Genomic DNA, 17,488 nt, shown 5'->3' with positions numbered 1-17,488 from the left:
TAATAATAATAATAATAATAATAGCAACAGCAGTAATAATAACACTTGTCTAGCTGGATAGCGGTAGCACATACCTTTAATCCCAGCACTCAGGAGGCAGAGGCAGGGGGATCTCTCTAAGTTCGAGGCCAACATAGTCTGTGCAATGAGTTTCAGGACAGCCAGGGCTACACAGTTAAACCCTGTCTCAGAAAAAAATAAGAACGAAACAAAAACCTGTCTGAAAAATAGAAGAATGAGTAGAAATCTAGCTCTGTGATAGAGTGCTTGTCTAGCATGGCTTAGGCCCTGGGTTCTATTCACCCCAGAAAGGAGAGAAGGAAGACAGGAAGACTGACTGCCTTTTAGTTAGTCATCCCTAGTGTTTTCCCCAAGAAGACCTTATGCTCATTGTCCTATCTTAGAGTTTAGTTATAGAAGTCCAAACCTTTAAATATTCATTCTTCAAAAAAAAAGTATGTTGAATCTTATTCAAGATTATCCAAATATGTTTCCATCAGGCTGGAGAGATGGCTCAGCTGTTAAGAGCACTGGCTGTTCTTCCCAGAGGTCCTGAGTTCAATTCCCAGCAACCACATAGTGGCTCACAACCATCCATAATGAGATATGGTGCCCTCTTCTGACCTGCAAGGATACATGCAGGCAGAACATGGTATACATTTAAAAAAAAAAAAAAAAAGTTTCCATATTGTAGAAATGGCCATTTTTTTTTTCTTTGAGACAGGGTTTCTCTGTGTAGCTTTGCACCTTTCCTGGAACTCGCTCTGTAGCCCAGGCTGGCCTCGAACTCACAGGGATCTGCCTGCCTCTGCCTCCCGAGTGCTGGGCTTAAAGTAGTATGCCACCACTGCCTGGCCATTTTCTTCATTTTTAATGAATTTCTTTTGCTTATTGAGAGGTGTTAAGTGTAGATTAGGATAGTTTTGCATAGTAGAAAGAATAGTATACTTCTTTTAAATTTATTAGACCCGATTAACTTAACATAGGTTTGTTTGTTTAGTTGGTTTTTTGTTTGTTTTTTTGAGACAGGGTTTCTCTGTGTAGCCCTGGCTATTTTAGAACTCACACTATAGACCAAACTGGCCCTGAACTCAGGGCCACCTGCATTTGCCTCCTGAGTGCTGGGATTAAAGATATGCACCACTACCCAGCTGCAAATCATGATCTTGACAGCACTTCCTTTTGGTAACATTAATTTGTTAAAACGCAAAGGAAAATAACAGATTTGTTGTCAAGAAAAATCTCATTTCATAAGTGTGTGTGCATGTTCTTCCTGGAAATTAAGTTTTCCCTCCTTTAACAGGACATCTTACAGGAAAACACGAGAGACATTTCTCCATCTCAGGATGCCCGCTCTATCATAACCTCTCAGCTGACGAATGCAAGGTAACCGTGTGCTCCTTTATTCAGGGTGTGCTCTCGAATGCTTGCTGCTTGACCTGCACTTTGCTAAGCTCTCAGGAAACAGCAGTAACAAGGGGACAAGGTCTTATTCTTCCATGTCAGTCAGTGGAAGAGCAATTTAAAAAAGTGGTTTTTTAACAAACGCTAGCTACATGAATAAATAAAAGAATTGTCATATGTAATGAGTTTTAGGGAAGAAATGAATAGGGAGATTTATCTTTAGAATATTGGGAACTTCACCACTAGCACATTCATTCCCTTGGTAACTGACTTCATATTCTGCCAGGAGCAGACCTTTTCTACTCAGACAGGGTTTGCATAGTTGATCCCACTGTTCCCCTTTAGGTTTCTACAAATCTGTGAAGCAGGTGAAGCTGTTTTGCTTTTTTCAACCATTTTCAAATGTTCCTCTCCTGTTCATTTCTGCAGAATACTGTTCCTATCTGTTCTTATCAGTCACATCTGTTCTTGGCTAGTTCTTTTAAATTCTTCAAAAATACAGTTTCTAAACAACCTTTGGGACTTGGGGTTGATGTGTTTGAGACTCGAGCCTAAGATCTCTTTTGTGCATTCCTGCGTGGTTTCCTCTACCAGAATGGAATCATGCTAATTATGGGGAAGCAAGAATTGCAAATAGTAATTAAATAGAGGGCTCAGGTAGTCTTTGGACAAGTTATCCAAACTAAGAACTTAAACTGCACCGAAGTGTTCATTGCTTTTTTGTTGTTCTTTGTTCACAAGACCTGGTCACAGGTTTGTGCTTGTGTGAGCAGGTCTCATTTAAAAAAGAATTCAATTTCCTGTTCTCCTTTCCTTGGAAACTTGCTCATATTTTCAAGGTCTCAGGGTGGGGTTGGGAAAGTGTTTCTTCACTTGTTTAAATTTTCACCAAGTAAAACTTGAAATGCTTACAGCATATATTTTTCATGTTGTCAAAGACCCTGCTCTTGGTTTTCATTCCAAGCCTGTCTGTCTGAGACAGCTTCCATGTTGGCTCTTGCTGTTGTCTTCCTTTAGCTGGCTGAGAGCAAGCATGGTGGGGTCAGCACCTGATTCAGAAGCTGACCAAACACTTGTACTTCTTTCTCTGAAAATAACCGTGATGGTGTTTCATAATGTTCCTCTACTGCTTATTTTACATATAGCAATCTGATAGTGCTTTTGTGTTACACCAGTCTTCCTGAAGCAGAACTGTGAAGAGCTTGGCTTGAAGCAGTATCTACAAAGGACCTTAAGCAGTTTATTTTAGAAATTTGAGGAGAATTTCAAACTAAGGAAGAAAATCCTGAATAAAGGGAAACATTTCTGTTGTAAATTTTCCTGTGTGTCCTGTACAGGGGAAGTGAGACAAGCATCATCCTTTTTATTCCTAGTGCTTGGAGGAGGGCACTAGGAATCAGAGTCTTGTACATGCTAGGCAAGCACGCCATTATTGAGCTACTTCCCTAGCCTGAGGAAAGCTCTTAAATTTTCAATGGCCTGCATATACATGATTGCAGTAAACCTCTTTATTGTCTTACATTTTTTGTGGCTGCATGTAACTTTGTGGATAACAAAGGATTCAGTTGACAATGATAAAAAATCAAAAACAAAAAACCCGTGATCAAGGAGTTTGCATTCTCATGGGGAAACCTGTATATTAATAAGTAAATATAAGTTTATGTAATTATAAACACCATGAGAAACAAAAAGAGAAAAAGAGACTTTTCTAAGGTGGAAGTAACATATTCTTTTGCTAGAGGAGGTCAAGGAAGCCCTCCCTGAGCTTGGCATGCAGTAGAGACCATGGATGTGTCAGAGCAACAATATGTAAAGACCCAGGAGTGGAGATGGCTAAGAAGGAATAGTTAATGCAGTGGCCAGGCACTGGAGACCAACTTACTGGGCCAGGAGTAGATTGTGTGCCACAGAAGGAAATGAAGAAGCAGGATTGAGATCATAAAGGCCTGTGGCCTTAACACAAAAATTCTGTTTTTATTCTGATGGCAATGGAAGCATTTGGAGGGTCCTGCAGAGGAAGAGTATGTCATTGAAAGAACTGTTGAGCATGTGGAAAATGACTGGGGAAGAAAGAGATGACACAGGATGGGATTGAAAGCCTGCTTAGTTCTTCCGGTGAATGAATAGTAGCTTGGACTGGTGTGGTGTGGGTAAAATGTCTTAACAAAAATTGAATTCAGGCTGTATTTTGAAGGGCTCAGTGTAGAGAAAACGAAACTGGTTGATATATTATGCACTCCAATAAACTTATCTGGGGGTCAGAGACGGAACAGCCACTATATTAAACATAGGTTTAGGCAGTGGTAGCACACGCCTTTAATCCTAGCATTCCAGAGGCAGAGGCAGAGATCTGTCTGGATTTCTGTGAGTTCAAAGCCACACTGGAAAAAGCCAGTTTGGTTGCAGGTGGGAGCACAGAGAAACACACACCTTTAATCCCAGGAAGTGATGGCAGGAAGCAGAAAGGTATATAAGGCATGAGGACCAGGAACTAGAGTCCCTGTTAAGCTTTTAGGTTTTAGCTGAGATCCATTCAGATGAGGACACAGGCTTTTAGTTTGAGGAAACAAGATCAGCTGAGGAACTGGCAAGGTGAGGTTAGCTGTGGCTTGTTCTGTTTCTCTGATCTTTTAGCATTTACCCCAATACCTGGCTCTGGGTTTGTTTTTATTAGTAAGACCTTTTAAGATTCGTGCTACAAGGAACAAAGGATTACATACAAGTTTTGAATTGATCAGCTGTTGAGATGGTACCATTTGTTGATACTGCAGATGTGGGAAACACTGGTTGTCTGATTTGAGCCTGCTAAGTGATTCAACCCAATAAGCAGATGTGAAGTATCCATTCTCAAAGGGTAAAACGGAAGCTAATGAGAGCTGATGTGATTTCTCTGGGGTGTTGTATCTACAGGGTTGTGTGCCTATAGACTTGAATTCAGGTTCCCCCTCTTTCCTTTTCTTCAGCCCCCATTCCCTTTCCCAGTCCTCCAGACAGGGGCTTGTCTCTTTATGCTGCATAGGCTGGTCTTGAACTCCTAAGCTATCTCAACCTGTCTGTTAACTAAGACTATGGGCAGATGTCACCATGTTCATCCTGAACCCAGATTTTTCTGATGTTTTCTTCATATTTGGTCACTCCCTTGTACTCTTCACAGTTTCCTGTCAGCATAGTGAAAGAAGTCCAGGCCAGAGTCATCTTCTTGTAGCAGGACTCAACTGTACAACATTTAGCTGGGGTCATTTCTTTTCTTTGCTATTTAGTGGCTGAGAAAGCGCCGTGTGAGCCTTGCCTTCATAGCTTTTTAATAGAGATAGCAATAATCAATAATAAGAATACTTTTACTTTCAAAGAATAGTGCAAATACAAGGGATTATCACAAATTCCTTTTTTTTGTTGTTGTTTTGTTTTTCGAGACAGGGTTTCTCTGTAGTTTTGGTGCCTGTCCTGAATCTCACTCTGTAGACCAGGCTGGCCTCGAACTCACAGAGATCTGCCTGGCTCTGCCTCCACCTCCCGAGTGCTGGGATTAAAGGCGTGTGCCACTGCTGCCCAGCAATGATCACAGATTCTTATGCTTTAAGTATATGTAGTCTTAGAAGCAGGTGAATTTATTGACATTGTTGATGGTTGCAGGTGAGAGCACAGAGCCGGGATAAGCAGCTAGAAGAAAGGATGCTGTCCCACAGGCAAGATGACAACAGCAGGCATGCAACCAGGCACCAGGTACGGGCCTTGTGAAAGCTCGGGCCAGCCGCAGTCTGAGGTCTGTCTTTTGGATCTCCTTTGCCCCATAACTGTCTTTGTAGGCAAATCCATGCCTCTTGTTTCCCATGGCACATCAAAATCACTGGTCTTCCAGCTTGAAATCATGTTTGGCTTTCAACTAGTAATTTTTCATAAAGCAAACACTTCTTTCTCATAAGTGGAGGAATCAAGCTATTTATAGTAATAATAGCAGTCATAATAGTATAAAAACATTTTGGTTATTTGAAAGGCTACATTGCATTTCCATTTCCTCATTTTGCATCCTTATTTTAACCCATTGTGGTTGGCTTTCAAACACCTTTGACTTCGCTGGCATATTTCAACATCACCTGTGGCATTTCTTCAGTATTTGACACTGGTCAGTTGTGCCAGTTTGTACTTCTGTCTTTCTGTGATTTGCAGAAAGCATCCTTGTTCTGTCCTAGTCTTCCTCTGAGCATTCAGGCTGTGTAGACTGCACTTAATGCCTTGCTTCTTCCTGATGACTTTGATCTTTCTGAGAACTCTGTGTCATTACCAAGAAGAGGTTACATGTATATCCTTCAAGGCTTTGAGAAAGTCTTAGCTCTTATAGGAATTCTTCCAAGACCTTCTGCAATTAGTAAATCTTTCTCACGTATTCTTCTCGTGTCCTTTCCCCCAAATGTCAGCCTTTGTAAAGTATTAGTCATAGCTGTCATCTAAGTATCTGTTTCTGCAGTTAGATTGTAGGTGACCAGCAGAGGAGGCACAGTGGTAAGAAAGATGTGTTTGCTTTTGGAGAGACATCTGGATCTGAATACTCTGATTCTCTCATTAGCTGTGTTGTCCTGGGCAGGCCAGCTGGTAAACTTCCTTTCTTTGTTAATATGAAGGAGTGAATAATGCCCACCTGTTGGGGTAGTCATCTAGCGTGTGTATAGTACCTAACCTCAGTGCTTGACAGGCAAAAGCAATCTGTAATAAATCCTTATACTTTTTTTATTGTCATAGGTTTTATTTTTGCTGTATTTCTTTGAACACCATCATTGATGGAGCATTAAGTAACGGTACTTAGAAATCAGTATTTATATAGTTAAAATAATCTTTATTTCTATTTTGGTAGAGATTTCCATCTTATTTTAGTTTTTCTACTGGGAATCTTGCTGCATAGCCCTTACAGGCTGTGTAGACCAGACTGGCCTGCCTGGAACTTAACAGCTGCCATTCTGCTGGGGTTATCAACATGAATCACAATGCTCCTCCTTCCTCCTTTGTGACTTCACTCTTCATTCATATTAATTAAAATAAATTTGCATTCCTGAAAGGGCAGTAAGAACAATGGTTTAGATGATAAAAGAACCTACTGATTTAGAATTGTGAAATTAACATTATTAACTGTGTGGCTCTACTGTTTCTGGCAACTGTTTTTTTCTTTAGGAAAAAAAAAAATTTTTTTTTCCTTACAAGCTTAATATGGTGGCCCAAGCCTATAATCCCAGCACTCTAGAGACTGAGAGAGATGGATTGCCAGCTAGGACTATGTAGAGAAGACCTTTCTCTCTTTAAAAAAAAAAAACAAAAAAAACCAAAAAAGCCTGACATGATAGATTGGATTTGTAATTCCAGCACTTGGGCAATAGAAGCAAAAACAGAAGTTCCAGGTGTGAGGCTAGCTTGGGCTACATAAGATCCTAAAGAAAAAAGAAAAAAGCCTTAAAATCAAATTCATAATGAGTTTTCTAGTGTCTCTGTTTTGTTTTTCTTTTAGGCACCGACCGAGAGGCAGCTGCGGTATAAGGAAAAGGTGGCTGAACTCAGGAAGAAAAGAAACTCCGGACTAAGCAAAGAGCAGAAAGAGAAATACATGGTGAGGAGAGAATCCAGTCCTTACTTAACCTGAACCCCATCACATTTGAGTCTAACCTTCTGCCTTTCACATTGTTTGGTTGTTTCCTCTAAGAGGACTTCCAGGGCTCTTTTCTGACACCTAGTATCCTCCCCCAAGTTAGAGCTGTTGATTGGAGACAAAGGAATTTACACAGGGGAAACAGTTTATGTTTTTGAAAATTCCATCCTCTAGGCCTGGGGGATGCAGCTCAGTTGGTAGAATCTTTTCACTATAGTTTTAGGTAATTACATTTAAGGAGGTGTAATCCTGTCTGCTATGAAGGCTGAGGCAAGAAGATGATGAGCTCCAGGCCTACTTGGCTACCAAGTGAGTTCTGGGTCAGCCTCAGCAATCTAGCAAGACCCCGTGCCCAAGTGTAAAATGAAGAGCTGGTCATATATGTCAAAGTGGTAGCATGTGCAAAGGGCCTCGGTTCAGTCTACAGTCCTGGGAAAAGGAGAGCAAATCTGCCTACTAGAACAAGTACTGGTGACATTAGAAATGTCTGTAGACAGTAAAATATTCACAGACTAGAGATACAGCTCAGCACCAGAACACTAACTCTGAATATAATATGCATTTTATAAAGAAAAATTAGGAATAGCACACAGGAGATTAATCTACCTAAAAATAGTCATAATTAGCATTTTATGAAATTTCTGGCTTTCTGTATTGTAACTGTGTAATTTGTCATTTTCATCATTATGCCCTAGCCCCTAGTTGTCTGTCTTTTCACTTAGAGATCTTGAACTAATATCCTCATGTTAAAGTCTTCAAACCTTTTCTGCATAAAGTATAGCTTTTTAGCCAGGCAGTGATGGTGCATACTTTTAATCCCAGCACTTGGGATACAGAGGCAGATGGATCTCTGGATTTGGTTCTAGCCTGATCTACAGAATGAGTTCCAGGACAGCCAGGGCTACACAGAGAAATCCTGTGTGTGTATATATATATCTGTGTGTGTGTGTGTGTGTGTGTGTGTGTGTGTGTGTGTGTGTATCTTTTTAGGTAAAAATTTATTTTTACTGAAAATGTATTAGTACATGTTTTCTACTGAAATATGCCAGGCATGGTGGTATGCCTGGAGGCCAACCTAGGCAGCATAGTAAGACCCTGTTACAAAAACAAACCAGAAGAAAAGTCAGAAGTGATGACTCTCACCTGCAGGGAGGCCATGAGTTTGAGGCCAGCATGAGCCACAAAGTGATATCTAAGCCATCCTGGACTATAGAATGAAACCCTGTCTTGGGGAAAAAAAATGGCAGAGAGATCAAAAATTATAGGATATTCTCAGTAAAAATCATCCACCCAAGATTTTATATATATTAGTGACATGTTGATATGTATTTTCTTGGTCTTTTTCTGAGTATTTTTTTCCTTCATAGAATTGGAATACTATTCTGCTTTGTCACTAGAATAGGTAAGAAGTGTGTGACTTGTAAGTTGTCTTAAGTGAACTTACCAAGAATCTGTAACTAAACACATGTAGTTTTGTGGACAAGGTGGGCTATCCTCAGGTCAGGATGCATGTTTGTCCCTGCTTGTTTGCAAGTTAAGTAGTTGTGGAAACCCAGTGATGTCATTCACTGAAAGACTATGACACACTCTTCTTCACCCAGGACACATGCTATAGGATGGGAAAGGGCTTAGAAAAGATCATGAACCTTCAAGTTAATACAGGCAGATAATATGAGTAGATGATATAAAAGCTGTTGAGCTGTTTAACTTTACAGACATCTGCTTTTCACTAGCTTGAGATATGTTATTTGGATCCTTCCTGATTTAAAAATACTGGATAGAGAGGTTGGGGATTTAGCTCAGTGGTAGAGCGCTTGCCTAGAAAGTGCAAGGCCCTGGGTTCTATCCTCAGCTCAAAAAAAAAGAAAAAGGTAAAAATACTGGATAGAAAATTTTCTTGTTGCTGAGTGGTGGTGGCACATCCCTTTAATCCCAGCACTTGGGAGCAGGGGCAGGTGGATCTCTGTGAGTTTGAGGCCAGCCTGGTCTACAGGGTGAGTTCCAGGACAGTCAGAGCTACACTGAGAAACCCTATTTCAAAAAACCAAAAAAGAACTTTTTTTTTTTTTTATGCTTATTTTTTGCCTTTTGAAATAGGGTCTGGTGTGGCACAGGCTGGCCTTGAACTTGCAAATATGTGGCCAAAGCTAACCTTAAACTGATTCTACACTTCCCAAGTGTTGGGATTACAGGCCTGTGACACTACCCCTGGCTAGTTTGCTTTTGTTTTTTGGTCTGGAGAAGTGGCTCAGTTGGTTGAGGGTTGGACTAGTGTGTAGAACACGCCGAGTTTGTTTCCTCAGCGCTGTGGTTTGGGCCCTACTTGTAATTCCAGCACTTGAGAAGTGGAGGCAAGGGGCTACATGAGATCCTTTCTCAAAAAGTAAGGAAAGGGAGAAGATGCATTGACATTTTCAAACTAGAAGAAATCAGTAATACTTAGAGCCTAAATTTGAAGTCACAAGACCAAATTTCCAAAAGAGCTACAACAGATTGCATCAGATTCGCTGTAGGAAATGTTCATAGGGTGAGTGCTTTCTTCAAATGCTGGTGTGTGTTAAATGTGGAATGCTCTTCCTGGGGTGAGTCTTCTACTCCTAGTAACTCCCATTGCCTCTTTTCTGGGGGAGATGGAGCCTAGAGCAGAGAGAGAAGGGCTAGAACCTGAAAGAGAAGCCTCTCTTTTCCTCCACTGTCCTTCCAGGGAAAGGATACTTGTAGTGACCAGCTTGATCAGGTTTGAAAGTTACTTAAAACAGGATTCCTTTTATGTTCTTTTTGGGTTTTTTTGTTTGTTTTTTGTTTTTAAGGTGAAAAAGTATATTTAGAATTAGCCAGCTGGACTCAGTTTAGATGATCCCAATTTTGTTGACAACATCCAGAGCATCATAATAGTCAGGAGCCAACCGAACATACGCCTTCTTCTCTCCATCAGGTCTTATGAGGGTGTTGACTTTGGCCACATCAATGTCATAGAGTTTGATCTTGACAGCCTGTTTGATCTGGTGCTTGTTGGCCTTGACATCCACAATGAACACAGTGTGGTGGTGTCTTCTGTCTTCTTCATGGCTGACTCGGTAGTCAGGGGGATCTTGATAGCATAGTGGTCAAGCTTGTTTCTCCTGGGCACGCTCTTTTGAGGATGTTTGGGCTGCCTCCGGAGGCGCAGGGTCTTGGGCTGCCAGAACGTGGGTGATGTGGGGATCTTCTTTTTGTGGCTGTGGACACCTTTCAGCGCTGCCTTCTTGGCTTTCAAGGCCTTTGCTTTGGCTTCGGTTTTGGGAGGGGCAGGAGCTTCCTTCTTCGTTTTTGGCGCCATCTTGGTGAAAAGGATTGCTTCTGTGTTTTTGTTTTTGTTTTTGTTTTTGTTTTTGTTTTTTCCGAGACAAGGTTTCTTTGTGTAGTTTTGGTGCCTGTCCTGGATCTCGTTCTGTAGATCAGGAACTCACAGAAATCCGCCTAGCTCTGCCTCCTGAGTGCTGGGATTAAAGGCATGTACCACCATGGTCTGGCTTCTTTTATATTCTTATTTTTATTTTTTCTTGATGTTTAGCAAGACATTGTTAGAGATTCCAACTGTGCACTTGGGCTGGGGTTGTAATGTGGGAGCCTTGCACATTTGCAGTCATGAAGTCATGTCAGGAGCAGTTTCCCAAGGACCACGTCCAGCGGCTCTCCTTGCTGCAGATTCCCTTCCAGGCAGCGTCTTCAAGCACTAAGGCATCTCAGAGGATCTGCTTACTTCTCAGGGAGTGTCACCAGCCTGATTCCAGGATCTATGGTGCCTCATGGGGGCTGCTGTCGTTTACATGTTCAGATCCATATAGGGGTATCCTCTGACACTGACCTGTTACCAGTTTGCCTGAGCTCAGTTCCCCACACCCAGTGTGTAAGTAATTTGTAAATAGCTTCTAGTTCAGCTTGGCATTCATGGGAATGAAATAAACCAAGGTCTACAGACAGTATCACCTTTGGTTGTTTTTCCTAGGAACACAGACAGACCTATGGGAACACTCGGGAGCCTCTCTTGGAAAACCTGACAAGCGAATATGACTTAGATCTTTTCCGAAGAGCACAAGCCCGGGCTTCTGAGGATTTGGTGAGTATCAAAAACCCCACACTGAGGGGAGGACCCTTATGAAAAGCCCTTACAACTGCCATGAAAAGTGATTAGCAACTAGTCTGATGGGAGTTGGGTGCTTTACTGCTGAGATCTCTTTCCTTCCCCAGCTGTCTTTAGAGACAATCTTCCCATTTCTGTAAAACACATCACCCTCTTCTCATCCCTTCCCCTTGAAGTTTTTCCTCTATCTCTCTCAACTGGAAGATCCAGTTTGGCTTGAGGTAGTGAGGCTGGTTAAAACTCTGGGTGCCCTTTTGTCTTGGATAAAATTTAGTTCTGAGAACCTCAGGACTTGGGGGGCTGCAGCACCATCCTTTTATAGGGTTTCTTTTCATTTTAATAAATACATTTACCCCTAAAGCATGAAAATAACAGTGAAGAAAAATGGTAAGGAAGACTACAATCAGATGTTTTATTGATTTTTGACAGGGAGGGTGGTCTCATCTTGTTGTTCAAGCAAGATTGAAACTTCTGGGCTCATGTCATCCTCCCACTAATCATAGATGCACTCCATATCTTTGCAGAAATGCCCCTTTTTGTTTACTTTGATATGGTCTTGTTATGTACCTGTGGCTAGCCTAGAATTCACTGGTGGCTGGCCACTGTCTCTCCTGCTAAGATTGTAGTCATGTTCAACCATGCCCATCACCTCGACAGACTACCTGTGATAAAACAAATTAAATGTGCCCAAGGAAATTTAATTTGTAGTGTTGATTTCCTCTACTCCTTCCTTTTATTATATCAGTTGCAGGGGGCAGAGTTTGGTGGCTTCTCTGGGCTGGAATATTTATTGGTTGCCACCTCCTGCTTTTTTTTTCCATCATGAAGATAATGCCTAAGGCCAGCCTTTCCCAGTTCTCCCGATGGTTACAAGTAATTGCCTAGTATGCACTTGTAATGCTAGCACTTGTGAGGTGGAGGAAAGAAGACCAGGAGGGCAGCTGCTTGACAAACAGGTCTAACCTGAGTTCAAGCCTAAATTAATCCTCAAGATCCTCTTGTAAGGAGAAGACTGACTCCCCACAAGATGACCTCTGACCTCTACTTGCATTTACATACATACAGTATAAAAATTAAGAAAATTAAAAACCAACAGAACCAGGAATGGGCTAAAATTGTAGCTCTTTTGGTACGGTGCTTGCTGGGTTCCATCTCCAACACTACATAACTTGGTGTGATGGTGCACATCTATAATTGCAGCATCTGGAAATGAAGGTAGAAGAATCAGGAGTTAAAGGTCATCCTCATTATTTGAGGCCAAGCTAAAATGCAAGAGCCTTTTTTTTTTTTTTTTTTTTTAAGGATTTCTGGGCAATACAGCTGACAAGTTTTCTGTGTGAGCTGCTTGATTTTCCATGCTCAGGTAACCCTCATTAGTGGCCATCTCATGGCTAGAGGCCAAATCTAGCTGGTTTTTATAGCTTAGCTGCCGGCCTGGCAGAGGCTTTTGAGAACAAGGATGATAGAGGCTAGAGATGGCTCAGCAGTTAAGAACACTTGCTGTTTTTGCAGAGAACCACGTTCAGTTCCCAGCTTCTCCTGGTGGCTGACAGTCACCTATAACTCTCAATTTTAGGCATCTGATGTCCTTCTTGCCCTGTGTAGGCACTAGGCATACTTGTGTTGCACATATATGTATGCAAACAAAACATCCATACATACTGTATAGATTAAAAATCTCATTTTAAGGCTGGGCAGTGGTGGCACATGTCTTTAATCCCAGCACTTGGGAGGCAGAGGCAAGGTGGATCGCTGAGTTCAAGACCAGCCTAGTCTACAAAGTGAGTTCTAGTACAGCACAGACTAAACAGAGAAACCCTGTCTTGAAAAACAACAAAAACAAAACAAAAACCTAATTTTAAAATCAAAGATAAGGAATCCTTATTTATTTTGGTTAAATCTTTATTTGTTTTGGTTTCTCTTGGCAATAGGAGAAGTTAAGGCTTCAAGGCCAAATAACAGAGGGAAGCAACATGATTAAAACAATTGCTTTTGGCCGCTATGAGCTGGATACTTGGTACCATTCTCCCTATCCTGAAGAATATGCACGGCTGGGGCGTCTCTACATGTGTGAATTCTGTTTAAAATACATGAAGAGCCAAACAATACTCCGCCGACACATGGTAAGTTCTCTTGAGTTCCACTACTGTGACCATGGCCATGGGGGGGTGGGGGCTGTTATATGGTTTTTCAGTTGTGTCCCAGAGAAGACGTCTCCCAAGTGTCCATAGCGATGGAGTGGAGACTGAAGGAATTGAAAGTTACATCTCAGGGTGACTGTCCACCAGGACCAGTGCTGTATGAGCACCTTAACTTCATCCTGTTCACAAGCATCTTTTCTTTTTCCTATCTTTTTTGTATCTTCCTCAGAATATTAATTTGCCCTCCCTACAGTTTGTGTTTTCCCCAAACTCCAACGAAATACATGTATTTCATTAGATAAGACAGGACAGTGTGGCTTATATTTTAGGTGGTAGGTGTCTATGAAATGTGTGTTGAATGAATGCATATATAAAGGAGATCCATTTGTAAATGATGATGAAAGTAACAGAATTGATTGATAGTTTGTATTTCTGAACATTCTTCATATTAAAATAAGAAAAATGTGCACACCTTGGTCTAGTGAATTATGAGTATAAAAGTCAGATTTCAGGAAATGCAAGCTTGCTTGTGTTCCCATTGCCACAGGTTTAATCACTGAAATGGCTTCTTTGGCTTGGCTAATGTTTTAAACAAATAGGTGTTGCGTGGGTTTGGTTATCATGGAAAGAACCAGCAGGAATAAGTGTAGCAAGCTTTCATGGACCACCAGCCCCCAAAATCAGGACACAGAGACTTAATATTAGTTATGAATGCTCGGGCTTGTTCCATTAGCTCTTCGAACTTTTTAAAATCTGTTTCTCTCTTCATCTCCATTTTGCCTTAGGGATTTTTACCTTTCTTTCATTCTGTGTGTCCTACTTTCCTGCTTCCTTCGTATCTCGCTGGCTGGTGTCTCCCTCTTTCTCTCCTGGCGCCTAGTTTCCTCCTCCTACTTATTCTCTCTGCCTGCCAGCCCCACCTATCCCTCTACTGACAAGCTATTGGCCATTCAGCTTTTTATTAGGCCAACCAGGTGCCTTAGGCAGGCAAAGTAAAACAAATGCAACACATCTTTACATAGTTAAACAAATATTCAGTTCCTCAACAGGTAAGGGGAGGAGATAGGAACATAGATGGAACTTTGAAACATTTCCAGTTAATTAAGTTTTTGAGTTACCTGTGAAGATTAGAACATGGTATCCAGGCCTTAAACACACGCATGCATGCACTCGAGCCCTCTGCTAGGGAGAGAATGCAGTCTCACACTTACTGGGTAAGTACTAAACCATCTACTACTGTACCGTCGAGCTACATTCCCACACCTGGAACATCATTCTTGGCAGGCGTGTATATGGTTTTTGTTTGTTACAAGTAGGGTCTTTAGCTCAGGCTTAAACTTGTAGCTGTTTTCATATCTCTGTTTCTTGACTTTACCATTGTGGACCAACCACTATGTCCAATGGAATTGTTTAATAAGAAATTTTCTATATGTGTGAGCTTGTGTGTGTGTGTGTGTGTGTGTGTGTGTGTGTGTGTGTGTGTGTGTGTGTGCGCGCGCGCAGATGTGTGTACATGTGCATATACACCATGGCACACATGGAAAATGAGAGAACAACTTGTGGGAGTCAGTTCTCTCTTGCTATGTTAAGTCCCAGAATTGAATTTGAGTCATCAGGCTTGGCAGCAAACGCCTGTACCTGCTTGGAACTTTTCCCTGGCAGGGTAAGAGGACTTGGCTTGCTGCCTCAGATGCTGTGTACTGTCCTCGGCACCAGGAGTCGAACATCTTGAGACTCAGAAAATGGGGTTACTTTGGAACCAAGTACCTTCCAGCTTCCTGCTGCTTAGCCAGCCCTCCTGCCTTTTACAATAAGCCAGAGAAAGGCTTTCTCTTTCTAACATGTGGCAGGAGGTGGGCAGATAATCGAGTGGCTCCTGATCTTCATCATTGTGGATCAGCTTTCCAGTCTGAGAACGGATGCTGGAGGCAGGATAGTAATGGGAAATGACTGGTAAAGGTGAGCGTAACATACTTAGCAACACTAAGCTGCCAGAATAAGCTGCTTAAGAATTTCCCGTTGGCATGAGACATTTTATTGTAAGCAAGGATATTCTTATTTATCTGGCTTTTATGTTATAGGTGATTTAATATCTTGGGCTGAGATAATGCCAGAAATAATCCAGACATGTGAGCCAAACAGCCATAGAAACGCCAGAGATACAGTGCAACAGCTTAAGAAGGCTCTAGCTTTTCTGAAGACAATGATCTCACTGTCCTCTAGTGTGTTCAGCTGTCCATTAACTCAGTTAACCAGCTTTAACCTACAGTTCCTTTTCCCTCTTAAGGAACAGGGTTGTAGAAAAATCTGATTGCTTCATGTGGACTCCATTCTCTTGTAGGCCAAGTGTGTGTGGAAACATCCCCCTGGTGATGAGATATACCGCAAAGGCTCCATCTCTGTGTTTGAAGTAGATGGCAAGAAAAACAAGGTAAAAAGTGGTGACGTGAGAGAAAGAGGTGCTAGGGTCAAGCATTGATTGGTTCCCAGGTGTGTTTTGTCTTCACAAAACATTTGTGTGGGACTAGGGCTTAGATCTGTTTCAGGATAGTGCTGGTTTGGCCGTTCTTTGCTTTGGGTGTTTTCTAAACTCTTCTAGTCACTGATTCCCCCACACACATAAACTCTTTCTCTGCTTCTAGATCTACTGCCAAAACCTGTGCCTTTTGGCGAAGCTTTTTCTGGACCATAAGACGTTATACTATGATGTAGAACCTTTCCTGTTCTATGTTATGACAGAAGCGGACAATACTGGCTGTCACCTGATTGGGTATTTTTCTAAGGTCAGCAGGATCTGGTAATTTAGAAGCTTAACAACCTCAGCAGCATTGTGGGTATTGGCGTTAGAGAGCTCAGATCTCTGATGAGGAAGCAGACAGTGGTGATTAGGCTTCCTGTAAGCCAAAGAAGGTGGCAAGTACAAGTATGACAGATAGCTTCATGAACATATTCTGTCAAGGTTCTTCTGTTACCTAGCGGGCCTGGAATTACTATGCAGCCTAAACTGGCATGAAACCCAGGACAGTCCTCCTGCCTCAATCTCCACAGGGCTGGGATTACAGACATGAACCGAGATACTTGGCTGATGCTGTTATTAGAAGGTTTTAGTTTATTCATTTCTGTACTTGTGGATTGGAGCTACTACTGGCCTGGACCCTTCCTGTGAGTTTAAAACACGTCTTGTAGTCAAGCCAACTCTGCTGGTTTTGCCTTCCTCCTTGTTGTTAGGTTAAAACCAGGAACATATTCTAGTTGCTTGCTCTCCAGTTGGATCATTGTAGCATGACTAGTCCCTTTAGTGGTAATACCTCTTTGTCTTTAAAAGGTACAAAATGTTCTCTGTTGTGTGATCCCAATCTAGATGTTTTAGTGCCCGAGATTGCTGGGATCTACAAGACAGATAGAAAAAAGTATAACAGAATAGCTCAGGAATGGACTCAGAAGTATGCGATTTAATTAAAGAAATTACTAGATAACCTCTACAAATAAAGCTAGGGAACTCTGAAAGAGGAAGGCCTTTTGATTTGACTGCTTTCTGTGAGCCCACGCCTCATCTTCCCCTGTGCATGTTTACTTGACACAGCCATGCTGCGTGTTGTACACACTTGAAACAATAAACTACAAATACTGTACTTCTGTACCAACATTGCCTCCCAGCAGAGAAGTGTGTGAGAAGCCAGTTCTCCAGGCGTAACCTAGGTGTGAGACTAAAAGTTTTCCTTATTGACCTAAATTTGGATAGTGGAAAGATGTGAGGGGAGCTAGATACACAGTGTGTGCTTGGATGAGAGGAAAAAAGCTCCAGTGACCTGTGGGGGATTGTTGAGTGGAATCCATCAAATCTCAAATAATCATAAAAAGCTGGTGAAGAACATGAAGCTGTGTATTCATTTCACCCTGAGGGAGCCACAGCTTAGGTGAAGGCTATGACCAAACAGATTAAATTCTGCCGGCCTGCTGTATTTTAAGGTCTAAGTTTAACTGAAGAACATTTCAGTGTTAGTTGTTAGTACATAGAATGTACTGGGCTTTCTTCCCAGGACTCTCCCATCTCCCTGCTTTTTCTTTCAGCCTTCCTCTTTTAGCCCCTTTCCATCTTTGGTTTTTATGTGGTTTCTCAGTTAATACATAGCTAATAGCTCTTATTTTTCTTATCTTTTTTAAAAGATATATTTATTTATTATGTAT

General features: G+C 41.6%; 1 protein-coding gene and 1 pseudogene across 2 annotated transcripts in view; one reads left to right on the top strand and one right to left on the bottom strand.

The window, feature by feature from the left end:
* Kat7 (lysine acetyltransferase 7) overlaps positions 1–17,488 on the top strand; it is a 39,085-nt gene that overhangs the window by 13,044 nt on the left and 8,553 nt on the right. Inside the window, exons 5-11 of one of the 2 annotated variants that reach the window (XM_036197266.1) lie at positions 1,304–1,386; positions 5,038–5,127; positions 6,899–6,997; positions 11,025–11,135; positions 13,091–13,282; positions 15,642–15,731; positions 15,943–16,083. In XM_036197266.1, coding sequence (XP_036053159.1) covers positions 1,304–1,386; positions 5,038–5,127; positions 6,899–6,997; positions 11,025–11,135; positions 13,091–13,282; positions 15,642–15,731; positions 15,943–16,083 — 806 coding nt within the window. The remainder of the gene's footprint in view (positions 1–1,303; positions 1,387–5,037; positions 5,128–6,898; positions 6,998–11,024; positions 11,136–13,090; positions 13,283–15,641; positions 15,732–15,942; positions 16,084–17,488) is intronic. The other variant, XM_036197267.1, reaches the window with a different exon arrangement.
* On the bottom strand, positions 9,886–10,355 carry LOC118589736 (annotated as a pseudogene).

The sequence above is a fragment of the Onychomys torridus genome, chromosome 8, assembly GCF_903995425.1.
Source record: "Onychomys torridus chromosome 8, mOncTor1.1, whole genome shotgun sequence".
Lineage (NCBI taxonomy): Eukaryota > Metazoa > Chordata > Mammalia > Rodentia > Cricetidae > Onychomys > Onychomys torridus.
The sequence above is the reverse complement of the archived record's forward strand: the minus strand, read 5'-3'. Positions and strand labels throughout refer to the sequence as shown.